Raw genomic sequence first — 19378 nt, forward strand, 5'->3', positions numbered from 1 at the left:
TGTTCACTATAAAAAGGTAATGGCAAAGGCTTTATAAGATCATACTTTTGTAGTGCTAGAAGAAAAGAAAATTTTGAAAGTGAATTTATTGGTGATGAAATTAACTTTTCCTCCCATTTTTGGTTCTGAAAAGTCCTAAAACGTGCTTAACGACTTTGCATTGTTCCTTGAAATAACATAGGTGTACTGTTAGCTTCCTTTGAGAAAAATTCAATTTTAACATAGAGAACTAGCGTATACTTGGAGAGAAAGTAGTCTTTTAATAAAAAAGGGCAAAATAGTTTTTTTAAAAGGCTTTTAACAAAAAAAACGGGTACAGTGCAAACAACAAACAAAGCGGACACAGGTTAAAAAGGGGCGCCCACCCCATGTAATTTTTACGACTCACGGTGAGCATAATAAAAAGGAGAAGTTACATATTTGACCGTTCAGATAAAAATAATTATATTATTTTTATATAGGAGATCATTTTCTCTATCAACCCCCCTCGAATAGACCTTTGGTTTACAATCTCTGTCTTAAAGATATTGTTACATCTGGTTCCATTTGTATAAATTTTTATAAATGTAATTTAATATATATATATATATATATATATATTATTATTATTATTATTATTATTATTATAAAAGCATGAATACAATATCGGTTTACAAACATATCCTTATAATATTAAGCATAATAACTCATTATAAAAGGACATAACCGAAATTTTAGATATTAGCCTTATAATCCAATTAGGATATAATACTACACGTTAGGAATTCTACGTGATTATCTTTAGGAATTCTATTAGTATAATTACTTTCGGGGCATCTAAAAGGAATTTAAATTCATTAACGAGTTCTTCCCACATCAGGTCACGTTTAACTTCTTCTTTTTTCTTCCGTTTCTTTTTATTTATTTATTTGAGTATTAGTTACTAACAAATTAATTTCTTTTTTCGTATTAACATTTGATTATAAATTCGTGCTTAGGATGTCCAATTGTCCATAACGAGCATAGGTCTTCCAAAAAAAAAAAAAAAAGAAGAAGATAGAAGCAACACCATCCTGTCAAAAAGTGAATACACTTGCCCACAAAAAGTAATTTATCTATCTATATTATTGTAAAAGTATGAATTTATGTCGGTTTACAAAAATAATTTTATAATATTAAGCATAATAACTCATAATAAAAGGACATAACCGGAATTTTATATATCAGTCTTATAATCCTATTAGTTTTAGGACATAATACTACACGTTAGGAATCCTACATGATTACTTTTAGAAATCCTAGTGTGTGTGTATATATATATATATATATATATATATATATATATACATACATACGCATATATAAAGCCTGAATTTTAATTTAATGAATATATAATTTTTAAATTTTTTCAACTATAATATTAAATAATATATTTGAGTTTTAAAATAAAAATTAAAGAAAGAAAGTAGACTATAATTACTTTAGATGTAAGTAGAAGTTAGTAATCTTTTTTATAATCAGGTTGACTTTATTTATAGAACAATCAACCACAATTTTAGTCTAAAAGATGTTTGTCACCTTCATTATTCTATAAATATTTCTTTATGATGTATTTTTGTTTAGTATAAAAGACGGTGTCATAAATTATATATAATAAAAATTTATTTTTTTTGTGTAAAAATTAAGTGTGATTCATAAAAGATAATTGAATTGGATCGGGAATAAAAAAGCGTTAGCCTTAAAGATTTTGAAAGGAGTTATTTTTTTTTAGTTTCCCATCCGATATCCGGTACCCCCATTGAAGCCCGACTATATCCGAATTCGCGCCGTGCATGGCCTCATTTGGGAGGGGGGAGCGCTCCCTACCAAAATTTTTTCATACCAAAGGCTCGAACTCAAGACCTCTAGTTAAGGAAATGAGTTATTGCTAAGAAAGAAAACTTGAATATTAGTAGCAAAATTTCATATTGATGCGACATTAGTTTTTAGATATTTTTTTAAGCATAAACCCCTTTTTAACCCAAAGTATTAACCAGCATAGTCTTTTATCCTAAAAAATTGAATTATATGGTGTAAAGAAAAAGACTTAAACTGAAAATAACTCTTCCAAAATCCTATAAAAGATTAAAAACAAAATTAACAATAAACTAAACTAAGAAAAATTGCTAGAGGTTACAATAATATTCTATAAAACGAAAAAATAAAAAAGTTTAAGGGACTCACATGCTAAGGTGTAATTCATATCTCATTTGATGAGGAACAAAATAAATAATAATTTACCTCGATATACTTTGTTGTGTTAGTTTCAAAGGATCCAAAAGCTTCTACGATCTAGAATCGATAACCTAAATTGGAAGAAAGAAAGCACAAAAGTTAGACAATACCAAGTTAAGAACATAAAAAAAAATGATAAATAGAAGCAAAAGCACTAATAAGCAATAAAGGAGTTCGAATCACAATCAACGATTAAAACTTCAACAACCCTAATGAAAATATCAAACTTCTCATATGGCAAACTAAAAAGAACATAAAAGAGAATTCAAAGCAAGAGTTTTTTCAAGTTAAAACAACAACCAATAACGAAAGACAACAAGGTAAAAGACAACTAGATTGACTCTTAAAGTAATAACTAAATTTTTAACCAAGGCAGAAACTAAACCCTAATGTCATGAAAATTGGTACACATTTCTAATGCCCTTTAATAGGGATATCATCAATAATAAATTTTCTACTTATTCACTTGAGTGTTTTATTTTTGAACCCATCAAACATTTGACTTTTCTTTTTATAGGGATATTAAATGTTTCCTACTTATTCTCCTTTTAAGTTCTATTTTCCCTTTTTAGCCTACGAAAATAACATTTTGTGATGGATATTAATTGAAGAAGTTGTTTTTTACTTATTCACTTTTTCTTTCTCCTTTTTTGGTCATACGGTAGTTTTATTTTTTCTTCCCAAAAATATTTTATTGATATTTACAGTTTTAGCCAGCTTAAAATGCACTTACACAAGGTAAAAAAGACGAACGATATTTCGCTAAGGGCCTTCGTGCTTTTAATATATATATATATATACATACATACACACACACTCAATTCCTTCGGTTTTAATTTAGACGATATATTTTGATTTGACACGAACTTTAAGAGAAAAAAAAGACTTTTGAATCATGTGGCCCTAAAAGTTTATAAGGGCAAAGAGTTTTGTGAGACCATGATATTTTTGTGGCTATAAAAGTTTCGCGAAATGTGTAAAATAAAAAGTGTATTATTTATTAAAGGGGCTATAATATTTTTCCCTATTAAAAAAGTTAAAACAGTGTGAAATCCCGGGGGAAAAAAAATCCCAAACCCAACTGCATCAGAACACGGAAGCCACGTGTATGAAGCTTGACTTTATTTATCAACCAGATTTCAATTATTAACTTGTAGAGCATAAAATCAGATCCATACACAAATACTCGATAAAACTCTCCTTGTATCTAAATCTAATCAACTTCTCAGATCCAAAATCCGATCGGAACAATGTCGTCGACATTCAGCGGCGATGAAACTGCTCCTTTCTTCGGCTTCCTCGGCGCCGCTGCGGCTCTGGTCTTCTCCTGTAAGTTCTCAAAAGATTCGCATCAAGTCGTAAAATACTTTAGATCTAATTGATATTTTGTCGAATATTTCGTAGGCATGGGAGCAGCGTACGGAACAGCAAAGAGCGGTGTAGGAGTGGCGTCTATGGGAGTGATGAGACCAGAGCTGGTGATGAAATCCATTGTTCCGGTGGTTATGGCTGGTGTGTTGGGTATTTATGGTTTGATTATTGCTGTTATTATCAGTACTGGTATTAATCCCAAAACAAAGTCGTATTACCTGTTTGATGGATATGCTCATCTCTCCTCTGGTCTCGCTTGTGGTCTTGCTGGACTTTCTGCTGGAATGGCTATTGGTATTGTTGGTGATGCCGGTGTTAGGTATTCATTCCTTTATTTTGTTTTATCCTTTTTTTGCTGCTTCATTGTCCAATTATTACTTCCATGCTAATGCCTGTTGACTTGAATCTGAGAGATTTTATGTTGTTGAGAATTAGGCGAAGTTGAGTATTTATCTTGTATTACTTGTTAAAATATGGTTAGGGTTCGGCTTTCTTGTTATCTCTTTTTATAGGTTCCAAAGGTTACAATGTTGTATCTTGATCGAGATACTTGCTATGTATGCTCATTAAGTTGTGATTTCTTTATAGGAAGATGTTGGTAGTATTAAAAAAATGTGAACTTTTGTTTCGAGCTAGTTAACCATGTGAATAGGAAGGCATCTTGGGTAACTTTTGTTAAGGTCAAACTTCATAGTTCTAGTGTATCATCTAAATTTGTCTGATCTTGGTTAGAAATAATTTTCTTGTTTACTTTTCAAAGTTATATCGGGAATTATGCAGCAGGACTAAGGTTAAGTGGCTTGAGTTATATGTCTAATGAAGGTTAGAATCAAAACCACAGATAATAAATGGGTTAGGTTGCAGTTAGCAAATTGTCGAGAACAGGTCAAACACTCTTATCAAAGTATTTATTGAGAAGTTCTGTTGTAATAGATTGTAAGCATTGCTTTTGGGACTACCAGCAACCTTACACACAAACATTAGTTAGATGTATGTAGTAGTACATTAGATGTTATCATTGAAGACAGTGTTCTTATAACTCCCAAATAATAAAATGAGCCATATGTAACTATAATGGCATCCCATATCATTTTTATATTTTGGTCTATCATTGATATCATTGTTAAGTCAAGTTAACATATTAAATTCTGTTCTCTCGCCAAAACAATCACCTAAAATGGGAAGACTGAGTGTTTATGATCTAGGAAAATTGATTTATTCTCTTTCTGAGTTGTCCAACAATTGTCTGCACTTTCATTAAATAAGAACTTCCGAATATAGTGCTATTTCAAAAAGTTTACAAACGTTTCACTTTTCATTCAATCAATCAATCAACTTTGAGTCTATTATGCTACGTACAGTATTTAGAGGATTCATTATCATTAGATTGATTTTACCCAGGCAGTTAACCTACAATAAGTCAATAACTCTTTTCCTTTATTTGGGCTTAGGATTGGATACGCTTCTATCTTACAGAACTTCTACCTTTTCAAAGCGTGGCCTTTATCTGTTCTTTTAAGCCATCTTCTTCTCTGACTACTATATAATTTTACCATCACCTTTAAACACTATATTCTGCCTCTTTTAGTTTTTCAATTTTGGCTTCAGCAAATACCAGTTTGTGTTTAGAGAATACTTGACATCACGTGGCAGTTGAAAGATTCAGATGATGATTGATCTTGCTTCTCTCTGTGTGTTTGCTCCTTTTGGCATGTATTTTGTGTTACAGAATTCTGTATCTTTGATAATCTTTGACTTGATTGTAATCATCTTGGATGAACATTCTTTCATATGTGTTTTCCATTTCATGTAATGTAAATGATTAAGTTGATATTTTATATGCTAATGAATAAGTTGAAACCTTAAAAAGAAGTCTAGAAGATGCGCAAAAGATAAAGGAATAACTTTTCTCCCTTTTGGTGATGTAAACTTTTGGAAGAAAACTGAGTTCTGTAATACCAACAGATCCTTTTTTGAAACTATGGGATTGCTCAGATATTTCTGTAGATTTTCTCAGTGCAAAGATTTTAAAAAGAAAAGGGGCAGGATTGGAACATATGGGACCAGTTTTTTGTTTCCTTAAGATAACAGGGAAGCTTATATCTTTTATAAGACTGGCTCCTCATTTTTTCTCATGTCAATGTGATTGGTGTTAGTGATATAGGTTTCTAATTTCTGGCCTCGATACAGAATATGGTTTTTAACAAGCCAAGACAATCTAGAAATCTTCTGCAATTATGCTCTTCTTTGCATTGTGTTATGCAGTTATTATGCTTGGACACGATGGGGTGTCTCCCATGATTTTGGTTAATTTCCCTCCTCTTACATAAATTGTTGCCTTTGGTTAGCCAAAAGGCCACTGATTCATTTCATTTGCCTTTTCCAATTCCAACCTGCTCTAAAGGAAAAGACTGTAACATGAATGTCACTAGATTGTATTTCTTATCTTATAAAAAGAAAAATAAATGACACTAGATTGAGCTCCATGATGTCCTGCAGAGAAGTCTTTCTCCTAATAAAGTGAGGGGAAGTAAAGGGAAAAATAAAAAGTATTCTTGCAGTTGAAGGTCAGCTGATAGTTAGTACCTATGGTGTCCTTCAAAGTGTTTGTTATTTTAGCAATGGGTTTTCCTGACGTGGAATCTGCGTTTGATGGAAGACTGATCCAGAAAATGTAATTTGTAGTCTTGATAATGCTGCAGCATGTTAGTATATTTCAACATACTTTAGGTCGTCCATCCATGATGCCTTTGTTTTCCTCTCTGATTTCTTTGCCATATATCTTTACGTTCTGTCAGACACATTTTGCTTAATTATCATTCTCAATAATTGTCTGGCTTCTTTAAGTGGCGAAGCCAAACTGTGCAAGGTCCACAGTTGCCTTTTCTTAGAGCGTCTCATTTTTGTTGGAAGAAATTAAGCAACCAGCGAGTCATTGTTAGGGCTACTGCATCTTAATTATTGTATTTACTATTCTCTTCTGTTTACGTCATTGGCGCTATTATTGCATTGTGTCATGTTGATTGCATTTTATTGCTAATGTACTCAACAATATTTATATTTTTACAGGGCTAATGCACAACAGCCAAAGCTTTTTGTTGGGATGATCCTCATTCTCATTTTTGCTGAAGCTTTGGCTCTTTATGGGCTTATTGTTGGAATTATATTGTCTTCACGAGCTGGGCAGTCCAGAGCAGAGTGAAGTTGGCTTATTAATGCTATTCTTACTATGATGTATGTGAGACTCAGTAAACGCCGGCAAAACTTGATCCTTGCTAAAGTCGAAAAGCTATCTATGTCTATGTTTGTTATTCATGATGGCACTGCTATGTGCTGTTTGTAGAAGTAGGATTGAGTATTTATTTAATAATAACTTAAGAAGTTTTTGTATTTGATCACTATTTGTTGTATCTTGCAGTTTTCTATTTTTGAACGGCGTTGTGCATGTAATGATTTTTTGCTATAATTTGTTATGGCCCCGTGCAACATGTATGACATTCCGCTTAAATATTTCTCTGAATAACAAACTCTATTGGGTGATGCTACTTGAAGATGCAGACATGGTTCATGTATTATTTAGTTAGTTTTAGAACTATCTTGTGCTGCACAAAGGTAATCTTATGGTCACTATTTTTTTTTTAACTCATATCTTGTAGTCACTATTATCTGCTCTGATCCTCTGGCGATTAGAACTGGATCTCTTCTTCTTTATAAATTTGTTTTGTTTGGGGTTGTGGTCGGGGTTATGAAATTGATACACTACCAGAACTACGGTTGTACGCGTCCTGCATATATCATTGGCTTCGTTTGGGCTCATTTCATTTTAATGTTCAATAATTTATATTTAAGACAAATTTAGGTTTCTCTAACACTACAAGTTAAGGTTCTATAAAACCAAGATGCAATCATAAGGTAAAATCTTCGATCAAGATGCAGCAGGTCTGATATTGAGTGGAATAAATGTCGGGGAAACTTATGCTGCTTAAATGTAACAGGTATTTTCGATATCTCTGAAATATGACATGGTGTTAATCATCTGTTTATGCAGTGGCGGATCCAGAATTTATAGGTCGTGGGTGCTTCATTGATTTTAATTTAAATTTTAGATGGCCAAGCATAGTCATAGTGGGTGCTCATGATCAATTAGTGAAGTTTTTAGGTATTATATATAAATATATTATATAATTTGGCCAAAGCCAATGGGTGCTTCAGCACCCATATGTCCAAAGGTGTATCCGCCACTGTGTTTATAGCAAGAGAATGGTATTAACAAGTGAACAATTATGTGACTCGCGACCCTGATATTTTTTTTCTTCCTGATAACAATATTGTTCGCGCCATAAGTAATTTCGCCGGATACCTGCTATTTCCCACCAACACAAGTTTCAGGTAATCTGTCAACCAAAGCTGGGACGTACGGGAAAAACTCATCTAATATTTTCACAGAGATCTGGACCTTAGACTTCATGGTTCTCAACCCTCCTCATAAATCGCTATACTTTCTTCTCTACCTTTTGTTTTAATATTAACATATGCTTCTGTTTTTACACTTAGATCTTGAAAGAATTTTCTGGTGCGTAATTCTGTAGTCTGCTATAAGGGCTCAATTTTCTTCTTCAACTGATCTTAGTTCTCTTGGTCAAATATTTTTGGAGGGTCCTTTCCTGAGCTATAATATATTCTCGAGCTACTAAGCTCCTAATATCCTTTTTTGCATCTGAAATCTTTGTGATAGAGATTTTCCAAGGAATTCTGGAATTCCTCTATGAAACGTTATTCTGAACAAGACTAGAGAAGAAAAAAAGGGAAAAAGAAAAACTGAAGTCGTAAATATTTTTTATCTACTTAGTGTAAAGCATAAATCCACCAAAATTGAGAAACACCCGATTCCTTCGATTTCTTTTATTCCAATCTGTAATACCAACACCAAAAACTTCATCCAAAGGATAATATCAAACTTCTTGATTTTAAAAAAATCACTTATTATATAAAATATACAATACCGCTTCTTCTCTTTAATATTGATACATTTCGGCTTATTTTCGAGCTCTAATTTTAAAATATGCGAGAATCATACTATTGTTAAGATGTCTTATTTCATATGTAAAATAATAACAAGCTTTACCATTTGATTTCGTGATCTTACATCATGCGTTTAATTGCCAACCAGAAAAAAAAAGTTTTCCCTTTTTAAATGCAAATACCTTATCCTGTTTTGCATTTCTAATTGTGCAGAATACTTTTTTAATTGAGTAGATAAGATAGAGTAGTAAATTAAGGCATGTTTCAAGAATTTTAATTATTAATATATGTTTTTGTGCGCATATGTGCTATCTGGATTTATGTTGTATGTATTGAGCGCATATAAAGATTTTTTATATTGTTAGTGTATCCTAACTTGAGATAAATAGTTATTATTTTTACCAATACCAATTAATATTTTATGGTAAAAAATGAATATGCAATTATCTTAGTGACTTGACTGTTTTAATACATTTAAACTGTCAGTGCAAGAAAATTAAACTCCTATCCTATATAAAAATCTAAGGAATGGCCCAACAATATTTTTATATTCTATATTTAGAGAATTTTACACCCTATAGAAAACCTTAGTACCCTATTTATCTTAAATAAATACCATTTTAAAATATTACATCCTATAAATATCTTTTATCCTTTATAGCAAAATATCTAATTATAGTTACATCCTACATTTAAGGCACCATATATGCTAAATAATATTTTTCTCTCCCCTTTTTAGTATTTTCTCTCACATAATCACCATATAACTCCTAAACACATTCTCTCTCTTTTACATTGTGAAATATGCAATGTATTCAACTGTATTTTTGTCTGCAACTGTTCAATTTTTCAGTAAGTTTTCAAATGTATTCATATGTATTCAGCTTACTTATTTTTTATGTCATGTGTGTGGTATCTAGTTTTTAATATGTATTTAGCCTTGTTACTGTATTTGGTCTTTTGTAAGTGTTTGTAGTTGTATTGATATGTATTCAAAACTGATTTGCTATGAAATATGCAATTCTGTAAGTGTTTGCTCTGTTTTTTGCTTCTTTTCACGAAAAAAGGTAGAAGATTATTTTGCTTTCTTTGAGCAGATTAATGTGTACTCGTATTATTTCTTTGAGTTAAATTCGGAGACTATCATGTGAATTTATTTCCTTCCGTTTTTAACAAGTTTAACTTCCCAGAATTTGCGCAAAAATGTTACTGTATTTAATTTGTATTCAGCTTGAATACAGATAAATACAGATACTCATTAGCTGGAGTTCCCGTTTTTACGCCTATTTTTTTGGTTGTATTAATGAATACAACTGCTTAAATACATGAAATACATTGTATAAAAACATAAAAGGTATTTATAACAAGTAATATAGCAAAGGGTATCTATAAATGACTAATTAGGGCTAAAAGATGGTACTTTATAAAAAATTCTCTTCTATTTATGATCTTTATGGGAAACTTAAAGAGATGATGATGTTTTTTCAAAGGAGGATTAGGTCTTGATTGAAATGCAATTTGTCACATTTGCAAAAGAGGTTCAATTGTTTAATACCATTGTTCCCTTTTTCTTGTGCTTTCTACGTAATTAATTAAGGTTTTAATTCACAATTACTTGTATAATAATAACCTTAGAAAACGATATGCTACCATAGAGGATATATTAAAATAGTGTATATGACATTATTAAAATAGACTTTTTTGTAATGTCATCAATTCATTAGCTCATCTTTGGAAAAGTTTCAAAAAAACTATCTTATTTTTTGGCTATGTTGAAGGACTTCCACACATCTACACAATGACCTAACATGCTTACTCTTACAAAATTTCGAGAGACAATTTATTTAATTTGCTATTTATGTTTATAGATATTGTGCATCTCTTTTGTTATCTTAAAATTTTGAATACAAGAGGATGATATTCTGACGTTATCTTATTAGCCAATAAAAGAAAAAAGCAATTAAAAAGTGAAAGATTAAAGGTTTAGTGAGATCATCTTAGTATTTTCTTTGGGGTGGGGACTTGACATATAGAAAAAGGAACAGAAAAGATTGATTAAAATTTAAGGTGCAAATTTAAAACTAAACTATTTCTAAGATCTATAAAGATAATTGCTGCTGTTATAGGTAAAATTTTACTATAGACGGGTAAAATATAATATAAAAAATTAATTCAAAAAAAGAACAAGATTTTTATAATAAATGATGTTATATAGGTTGACAATTATAAAGAGGTCAGATTGTATCCTAATTTTTAAAAATATTTTATTCAAGGAAGTAAAGTTTATATATTATTTTGCTTTACTGTCTACATTTCTGGCTTTAGCCTACCTATTGGAAAACTAATTCAAAGTTGTAATAGGAAACCTTAGTTATTTAGGATTTGATTTATTTAATTCATGTCTAAATAGGATTTGCAGTTAGAACAAAAATATAGGAATAGACTTTCCTGTTTCTAGTTGAAATATGTTTCATACTATTATAAATAGGGGTATTGATAGCTTATTTTATGTGTGGAGGAAACAAAAAATTATAGATATCGATCAGAGATTTATATTAAATAAATTTTCCTTCATATTGGTATCAGAGCTTCTAAGGTTTCTTATAGTAGAAGTGTTAGAAAAATATTGTCAAGATAATTTCTTTGAATTTATATTTATTTTTTTCTTTTAGAAAAAAATATTTTTTGTTATAGTTTCTATTAGGAGTATTTGGAGAGGACATGATATTTTGACTGATTAATAAAATTTTACGTCTGATTACGAATCTCGTAGAACTTATTTTCAAATATTAAGTAACAATATAAATTTAGCATAGTATGATCATAATTAAGAGATTTAATATTTAATTAATAATTTGTTAATTTTATGAATTTTCATTGGCAGAGAGCTCAAAATTGCTCATTTAATCATAGTTAAAGATTATATGTGCTTAACCAAATATTACAAGGTTAAAACAAGAATATGTGACATTTGAAGAATTGTAGATGTATACCAAAAAAAATGGAGGAAAAGGAGTAGCAGACTAATGAAAATTGAAGCGTACGTATCCTAAGACATTTCTAAAACTTTAACATGATTAAGTATATATTACTCCCTCGGTTTTAATTAGTATAATAATTTGACTCGGCACAAAATTTATGTAAAGGAGTCACGAGACTCCGTTAGCCTCAAAAATCTTGTATATATATATGTTATATATATCGGTGCATATATATAGGACCTCTTAAATATCTTAGTTGTGCCCCCAGACAATTGTGTTGGGCGCTTAAATTCCCTTGTTTGATGGCAGGGGCGGATTTAGAGGGGCGCAAGGGTGTTCACCCGAACCCACATCGCCGGAAAATTATACTATATATATAAGGCAAAATCTGATTTTAACCTCTATATATTATGTTTTGAATTCCTTTCACACAACCCAAAAACATGGCTTAGTGGTCAAGGGGAATTCAAAATCATTATTATAAGGTCATTGGTTCAATTCCCCTTAGCTACTATCTCTTTAAATTTTTTAACTTATTCCTTTTTTGAACCCCTTTAGCAAAAGTTCTGGCTCCGCCACTGTTTGCTGGATGATCCAATCTCATCTTCATCGTTTTTAGTTCATTGAATACGACGTACTTACTTTATACTTAATAACAAATTGTTTTATTTTTTCTTTATTCTTTTAAATTCAATTATAGTTTAATTCTAACTTCTAATACATAATAGTCAACTTAATTTATTTATTTTTTAAAATTCATCCTTTAAAGTTAAAAGTTTCAAATTGCAACTTATCATTCCACAAATAGAAAAATACAAAACCTTATGCCACGACCTTCATCATCATTCACTTTGACTCCGACTCGGCAATGGTAACTAATAGTTTAAGACTCTTCTTTAATTTTTTTACTATTAACATACCCTTAATCTTGATTTCTTTAAAGTTTGAACACACTTTTGATCACTGACCCATTTTTTTTTATTAAGAAAAACTAGAAATTTTAAAGTGCGAACATGCTTAATAAAACATTTTCCCTTCCCATAGCACCCAATTTGCGAAGAAATCTCTCTTTGTTCGATGCTTTCTTTTCATTAGAACTTCCTTTTGTTTATACGTGGATGATAAATCATCATAATCATTAAGTTTTTAAAGAGTTGGAGGCCGAATTTTATTGCTAGTGATTAGCATACAGTGGTGCCCCCGTCGTGCTCAAGTCCTGGGTTAGTGATCAAAAGGGCCGAACCACAAGAGTCTATTATATGCAGTCTTACCAACATTTCTGTAAGAGTATTTTTTCACGGCTCGAACCCGTAATTTTGAAAATTGTGATTTTAAAAATTTAAAGAATAAAAGCATTTGTGGGGTCATAACATTTGTGTGAGTGTAAGAATCTTTTCAAAACAGATAGTTCAACGTTAAATTATATATATATTACTAATATATAAAAATGGGACTTTGGTGGGACGAACATGGGACAAACACAGGTATACCTGAAATTTAGTTTTAAATTAGGGCTAAATTATTAATTACGGTCATTTCTATAGAAACACATGAATTCACTAAGGGAACACATGTGTCCATCCGTATTCATCTATGTGTAGGCAATGTCTATTTAGTCGTCCAGGGAAAAGCTAGCAAAAAATATATTGAAAGGTTAATGCAATAACCTTACTTCCTTATACAAGTATAAACAATAATTTTCTTTTGTCTTGATTCTTGAGGTATTGGTATATTCTCTGATTTATTTTTGGAGTCTCTGTCCTACAATAATGTGGTAGCATGAAGCTGGTTTTGAACTTAATAAGTTGGTTTTCTCTGAGACTATCTTCCTTTAACTATGTCTTATAGCTCTTTATTGGCTCTTTTTTTTATGGACTATCTACATAAATTAACAAATTTATTGGCTCTTTAGATTCTTGTGTTTAACTAATTGATTAACAAATTAAAATAATAAATTAACAAATAAAGATACTAAGGGTTAGAGACAAGATTAAGGAGGTCTAGAGTTATGATTTCCCCAATTGTCGGAATTCTTCCCGCTATGTCTTCTATAATTTCGCCTAAGTATTCTCTACCGATCATGAGCACTCTTATTACTGTAAATCTCTCCCGAGTGATCACGACAATTTACTAGACGCACTCTCCCGAGCTACGCTAGCTGGCTTTTGATACAGCTCACTTCAGATCGCACTCAAGGCTTCGTTATCCCTAATCCCGCCTTTAAACCCTCGATTATTGATCCCTCATATACTCTGGGAGTGGTGTTGTTCAATAATTACCTAAATATGAACTCTCTCCCGAGTTATGCATACTAAATAGACACAGCTAATTGAGAGCTCTTCAATTAACTACAATAAGAATGTAGTTGAACAAATAGAGATTATACTACGGCTCAATTATATAAAAACATAACAAGAATTTATCAGGTTCTATTAAAACTCTAGATAACAAATTAGCTATTCATAATAGTATGTAAAACTACAATACTAAAAGTCATAATCAACAATGAAAAATAGGAAGAGGAAAGAAAAAAACTTGTAGAAGAATTCCCAAGCCTTGCTCCTATTGTGTCTCTGCCTCCTTAGGTCAAACCTTATGTCAAAAATATATCCAATTCCTTTTCTTGGCCGGCTTCCTTGGTTTAATATAGGGTTTAGGGCTTAAAATCCCGTGTTTTGCACTTTGGTCCCTGAAATTTACGCATCCTGCCGCGGTTCCACCGCGGTTACGCCGGAACCGCGGCCAAACACCCTCTCAGGTTCTTCATTTGTCCGCGACTGCCTTCTGCCGCGGTCCTACCGTAACCGCGGGTTCTCACCCTGTTCCATTTGGAATTTGGAAAAACATAAAACATGAAAGTTGTAGCTCTTTGCGTTATCTTTCCAACCATATATTATAGAGCTCAAATGGAGTTCAGAGATAAATGTTATGTCTATTTTACTAGACAGTGCGCAATATGCCTTTTCGAGTTTTCGTTTTGTTGTTTTATCATCCGTTGATCCCCGAATGCGATCCCGGCTTAATTTCTTGAGCTATTACTCAGACTTCAGAGCTCCAAATCACTTAAATTCATTCCATAACATCTATATAGCTCGGAATCATACCTACAAGGCATAAAACACACAATTAGTGCAAAACACTAGCGATTAAAGCGCAAACTCAACTAAAGTGCAGTAAATTAGAGTGTAATAATCGACTAAAATACGTAATTATAGCCTATCATCAACACCCCACACTTAAACATTGCTCGTCCTCGAGCAATCAAACTACATTTTTTTTATAGACACGACCTTTTTAAATAATTCTCCTAACTCATCACACCAAGAGTATTTAAAATAGACTAAGCACAAAAGCGTAACATCTTCACCTCAAGATTTGACTCTTAAGTACCATGCATTATTCACAATTCACCTACTTACTCTAACATAGAGGTCACTGACATTACCTTTCCTTCATGAATCAAGTGCCCTCACACAACAAAAGAGAGAAGTTCCACACAATAAAATTTAAGAACACTTAGGAACTCAAGATAGAAAGAATTCACTCACTCTCAGAAATAACATTGATATGCCTCAAAAGATGCACCATAAGCTTGCCCGTAGTGTACTACTTTACTAATGGAGCTCATTCAATCTAGGATCAATTAGGACTTTATTTGATTGTAATGTAGGCTACGGGACGGGTAGGATACATTTAGATATAAGAGTGACTACACCTCGCTAAGCACTTTAATACATATACTTTTAACACTCAAACCACATACTTATGTCAAACCAAACTCCACCTTCACATCAATGTATATTACCACATACTTCTTTAAGCACTCTTACATCAAGAGCCACCACTTATCAAGGAATTTTTCTTTTTCTTTTTTTTACAACAATCCAGCTATTTATTTTTTCAATTCAAGTGGCTTTTACTTTTTCAAAACAGTGCACCTTTCTCTTTATTTCATTAGTTCCACTCAAAAGCCAAACCAATCACCCCACACTTTAACTTTTACAAAGTTCATAACAATTCAAGTGCTCCTGAGAGATTACAATGGTTCGAATAGATGGTTAATTCAAATAAATGGGTAAGGCTTGTAATGTGTTTGCCAAAGAAACAAGATTACAGACTCAAAGGGATTAACTACGATATATAACTATTAGGTGGGTAGAATATACATATCTGGCTCAACAAAGAAACGCCTATATCACTTCCAAGACTGAATAAAACTACTATTTCGCTTTGCAAACACACGAGACAAGTTCTAGGGATCAAATGCAATGCACAGAATATAACAAATTCTTACACACACATGACACATGACTCACTCAAGATTGGATCATCAAGACACTCTAGTCAAAGCAATTAAGCAAAGTTAAGATCATCAATTTAAGGTACTTCTACAAGAGTCAAAACCTGAGCTTAAGCGTCACAACCAAAGTACTCACTATTCTCAAGGCATAACAAAGTCAAGAGATATTGCTTCAATTCAAAACACAACACAATGGCTCCTGTCACACCTCCTTTTTCGCCCGCGCCGCCCGCGAAGGGGCACGAAAGGTAGTTTTTTCTAATTAAAGGACAATCGAATCAGGATTTATTTATTTATTTCAGAGTCGCCACTTGGGAGATTTATGGTGTCCCAAGTCACCGATTGAATCCCGAATCGAGGAAAATATTCGACTTTCCAAATGAAGTCCGCGAACCAGAAATTCTAAGTAAGGAATTCTGTTGACCCGAGGGAAGGTGTTAGGCACCCCCGAATCCCGTGGTTCTAGCACGGTCGCTTAAACTGTTGTAATGGCTAGATATCTGATATACATATTATAATTTATGTGCTTTTATCAACATTAAACTGCTTTTATTATTATTATTTTAGAATTGCAACGTCGTGAAAATGCGTTTCGAACCACATCGCAATCAATGCACCCATGGTTGTTGACATGTTTTGACTCCGTTGAGATTTGGATTTGGGTCGCATAAATGCGCACCCGAGTTTAGGGATGTAGTATTATTAAAATCGTGCCTAAAGAATTTAAAGCTTTATTACGTTGGAGAAGGCCGTGAAATTTGCTAAACGACCAATCTCGAAATCTAAGTATTCAATTAAACATTTATTGAGGGCCCCGCAATTTGTGCGTTTTATTGGGCGAGGCTCATCTCATTTATTTTAAAAGGGTAATCCTAAAGTGCCTACATTTTTTCTATTAAATTTGTCTCTATATAATGAAAGAGAAAATGTCTTAATTTATTTACATGCTTTAGTTGTTATAGTTGGGTTTCGAATATGATTCATAAAATCTGAAAATAATGCAATCCGGGCAGTCCGTTGCCAATGCGGGCCCAAGCCCAACGTGGATGACATAAAACTGGACCTGGGCCATATCATTCACATGTTACTACCTAATTACATTACACTAGGCATGTTCACAGTTTGTCAAAATAAAAAAAACTTGGCAATCTAATTTTAATCCTAGACCATTTACATGCTGAAATTAACCAATAGTATTTAGCTAAACAATATTCTTACAAATTCCGAAACGGCCTATTCGTTTAATGAACTAACTGTTGAATGTTTAAGAATAGTCTAAATCAGCTAACATGCTTTTTTGAGACATAATAATCACCCAACAATAACGAATTAACTAGACAGAGTTACTACACCATTTATTTATTTATTAGGGTAATACCTAGATAGTTCGTCCGCTAAGCTATCGTCAGATGTTCTACTGTATATATTAAACAGCTACATATTCTGATTAGAGTAAGCTAAATAATTTATATATACAAATACAATTCAGAATATAATTAAATAAATTCAGAACTTCAACTCTTCATTTCGTATTCATGCTTCATGTTTCAGTTTACAGTAACCAGCGTGTCAGTTGTGTACCTGATATTGGAAGCAAAAGAAAAGGGAGATCAGCAGAAATTCAGTAGCATACAACAACAACAACACCCAGCAACCAGTAACAACCAGCAACGAGAAACCAGAGACAGATTTTAAAATCAACATAAAATCCAGAAACACCAACAACAATCAACGGACAGAAGCAAAGGGAATCTTTTCAGCTTTGAAAGACTAGTTAATGTTTAGCCCTTAATTTCTGAATCCGTATATCAGAATAGTTAGATTGTATATCAGGTGTATACTACTCTTCTTTTGAATTTCCAGAATGTTTTTCTTTGTATTTTTGGAAGTCTTAATATTTTCGAAATTTTTCTCTCTCTTCAATATTCAGCTCCCTCCTTTTATTTTTCTAAGTCTGTTCTATTTATCTTATCACAGACCCCTTAATCAATTAATAAAAACAACCATTTTCTCTTACCAAACCCACTACTACATAAAAAATACAATTATTATTTTTTTAATCAACTTTTCTTGAGCCCCGTAATCCCACTATGTCTTGTTCCCCATTTTTGATTAAACAAGTGCATTATTCCCCACCATTATGTCTTGTCCCTCACCATGTACTATTTTAATATTATTAAAATATTATTTAATCTTAATGGACAGAGTACTCAAAATAAATAATTGTTCAGAATTTTAATTCCAAAAATACCCCTCTGACCTTACTGAAATTACCATTTTAACCCTGAAAATACTGCAATTTACCAATCTACACCGTCAGCTATAACCAATTCACCTAATCAAATATTATGAACAAACTTAAACTAAATGATGAACAACAAAGAAACAACTGGAATTATTTTGACTGAACAATGTTTTTTAAACAACAAATCTATTTTCAGATTCAACAACAATAACAAACAAATATATTCAAAGCATGAGCTCAAATTCAAATTAAACTTAAACAAAATAAATGAACAGATTCAAATCACTAAACTCAAATAATCAATTGATCTTCAAATTAAATCCAATAAAATTACAACAAAGATGCATGATTCAAACTAAATCAAAAAATTAAAAACCAAAACATAAACTCACATTAAATCACTGGATTAAAAACGAACTTCAAACAAAAAATGAACACGAGTTAAATCTATATTAAATAACAAATATGGCGGATTCAAACGATTTAAACTAACACTCTTCTATATTAAAACTAAATCCTTTTAAATTAATAAAACAAACTAAAGAAATAATTAATTGACCTTCAACTTAAATCTAGCAACATTATAATTAAACTAACAATTTCTTCCTAAAAAAACAAGAAAAATGAGACAAACTGAAAAAATAAAAAACGATAAACATGAAATTAATATCAAACATATCTGATTTCAAATCCAAAAAATATCAAACAAATTACAGACAGAAACGAAACTTAAACCAACTAACCGGATCGGAACGACGATGAACTCGAGTGAAAACAAATCTGCCCGGAAACAATTATCGCACCAAAATAACTCGACGCCGAAGACGACCAAGAACGGACCATCGAAGAAGATGGTCATTTGGTGTCGTTTGAAAAACGAAGCAGAAGGCAACATCAACGGTGAAGAAACAAGAACGCAACAGCAGTCCACAGCTGGAAGACGCAGCCATGGCAGCAGCGACGCGAAGGAGAAGAAGAAGCAACGAGCAGCAGTGCGACGTGAAGGAGGAGAAGCAGCAACGGGCAGTAGTGAAGGAGGAGAAGCAACAACGGGCAGCAACCATGGATGTCGTTGGTTGTTTTGGATGGTTTCGACGTGAGGATGAGGGGGAAAGCAGCCATGGCTGCTCGTGTTGGGGTCGAAGGGACGATGGAGAATGACGTGCGTGTGTGTATGTGTATTGAGGGTGAGGCGTCGTTGGACTG

At 32.2% G+C, this 19378-nt stretch overlaps 1 protein-coding gene across 1 annotated transcript; it reads left to right on the forward strand.

Moving 5' to 3' along the window:
- The first annotated feature begins 3250 nt into the window (after positions 1 to 3250).
- On the forward strand, positions 3251 to 7169 carry LOC104210305 (V-type proton ATPase 16 kDa proteolipid subunit). Its single transcript, XM_009759172.2, has 3 exons — positions 3251 to 3582; positions 3658 to 3943; positions 6694 to 7169. Exons 1-3 carry the CDS (start codon positions 3504 to 3506, stop codon positions 6824 to 6826), a joined length of 498 nt encoding a protein of 165 aa, XP_009757474.1. The 5' UTR covers positions 3251 to 3503; the 3' UTR covers positions 6827 to 7169.
- Positions 7170 to 19378: the final 12209 nt, after the last annotated feature.

Source organism: Nicotiana sylvestris, chromosome 1 (assembly GCF_000393655.2).
Source record: "Nicotiana sylvestris chromosome 1, ASM39365v2, whole genome shotgun sequence".
Taxonomy (NCBI): domain Eukaryota; kingdom Viridiplantae; phylum Streptophyta; class Magnoliopsida; order Solanales; family Solanaceae; genus Nicotiana; species Nicotiana sylvestris.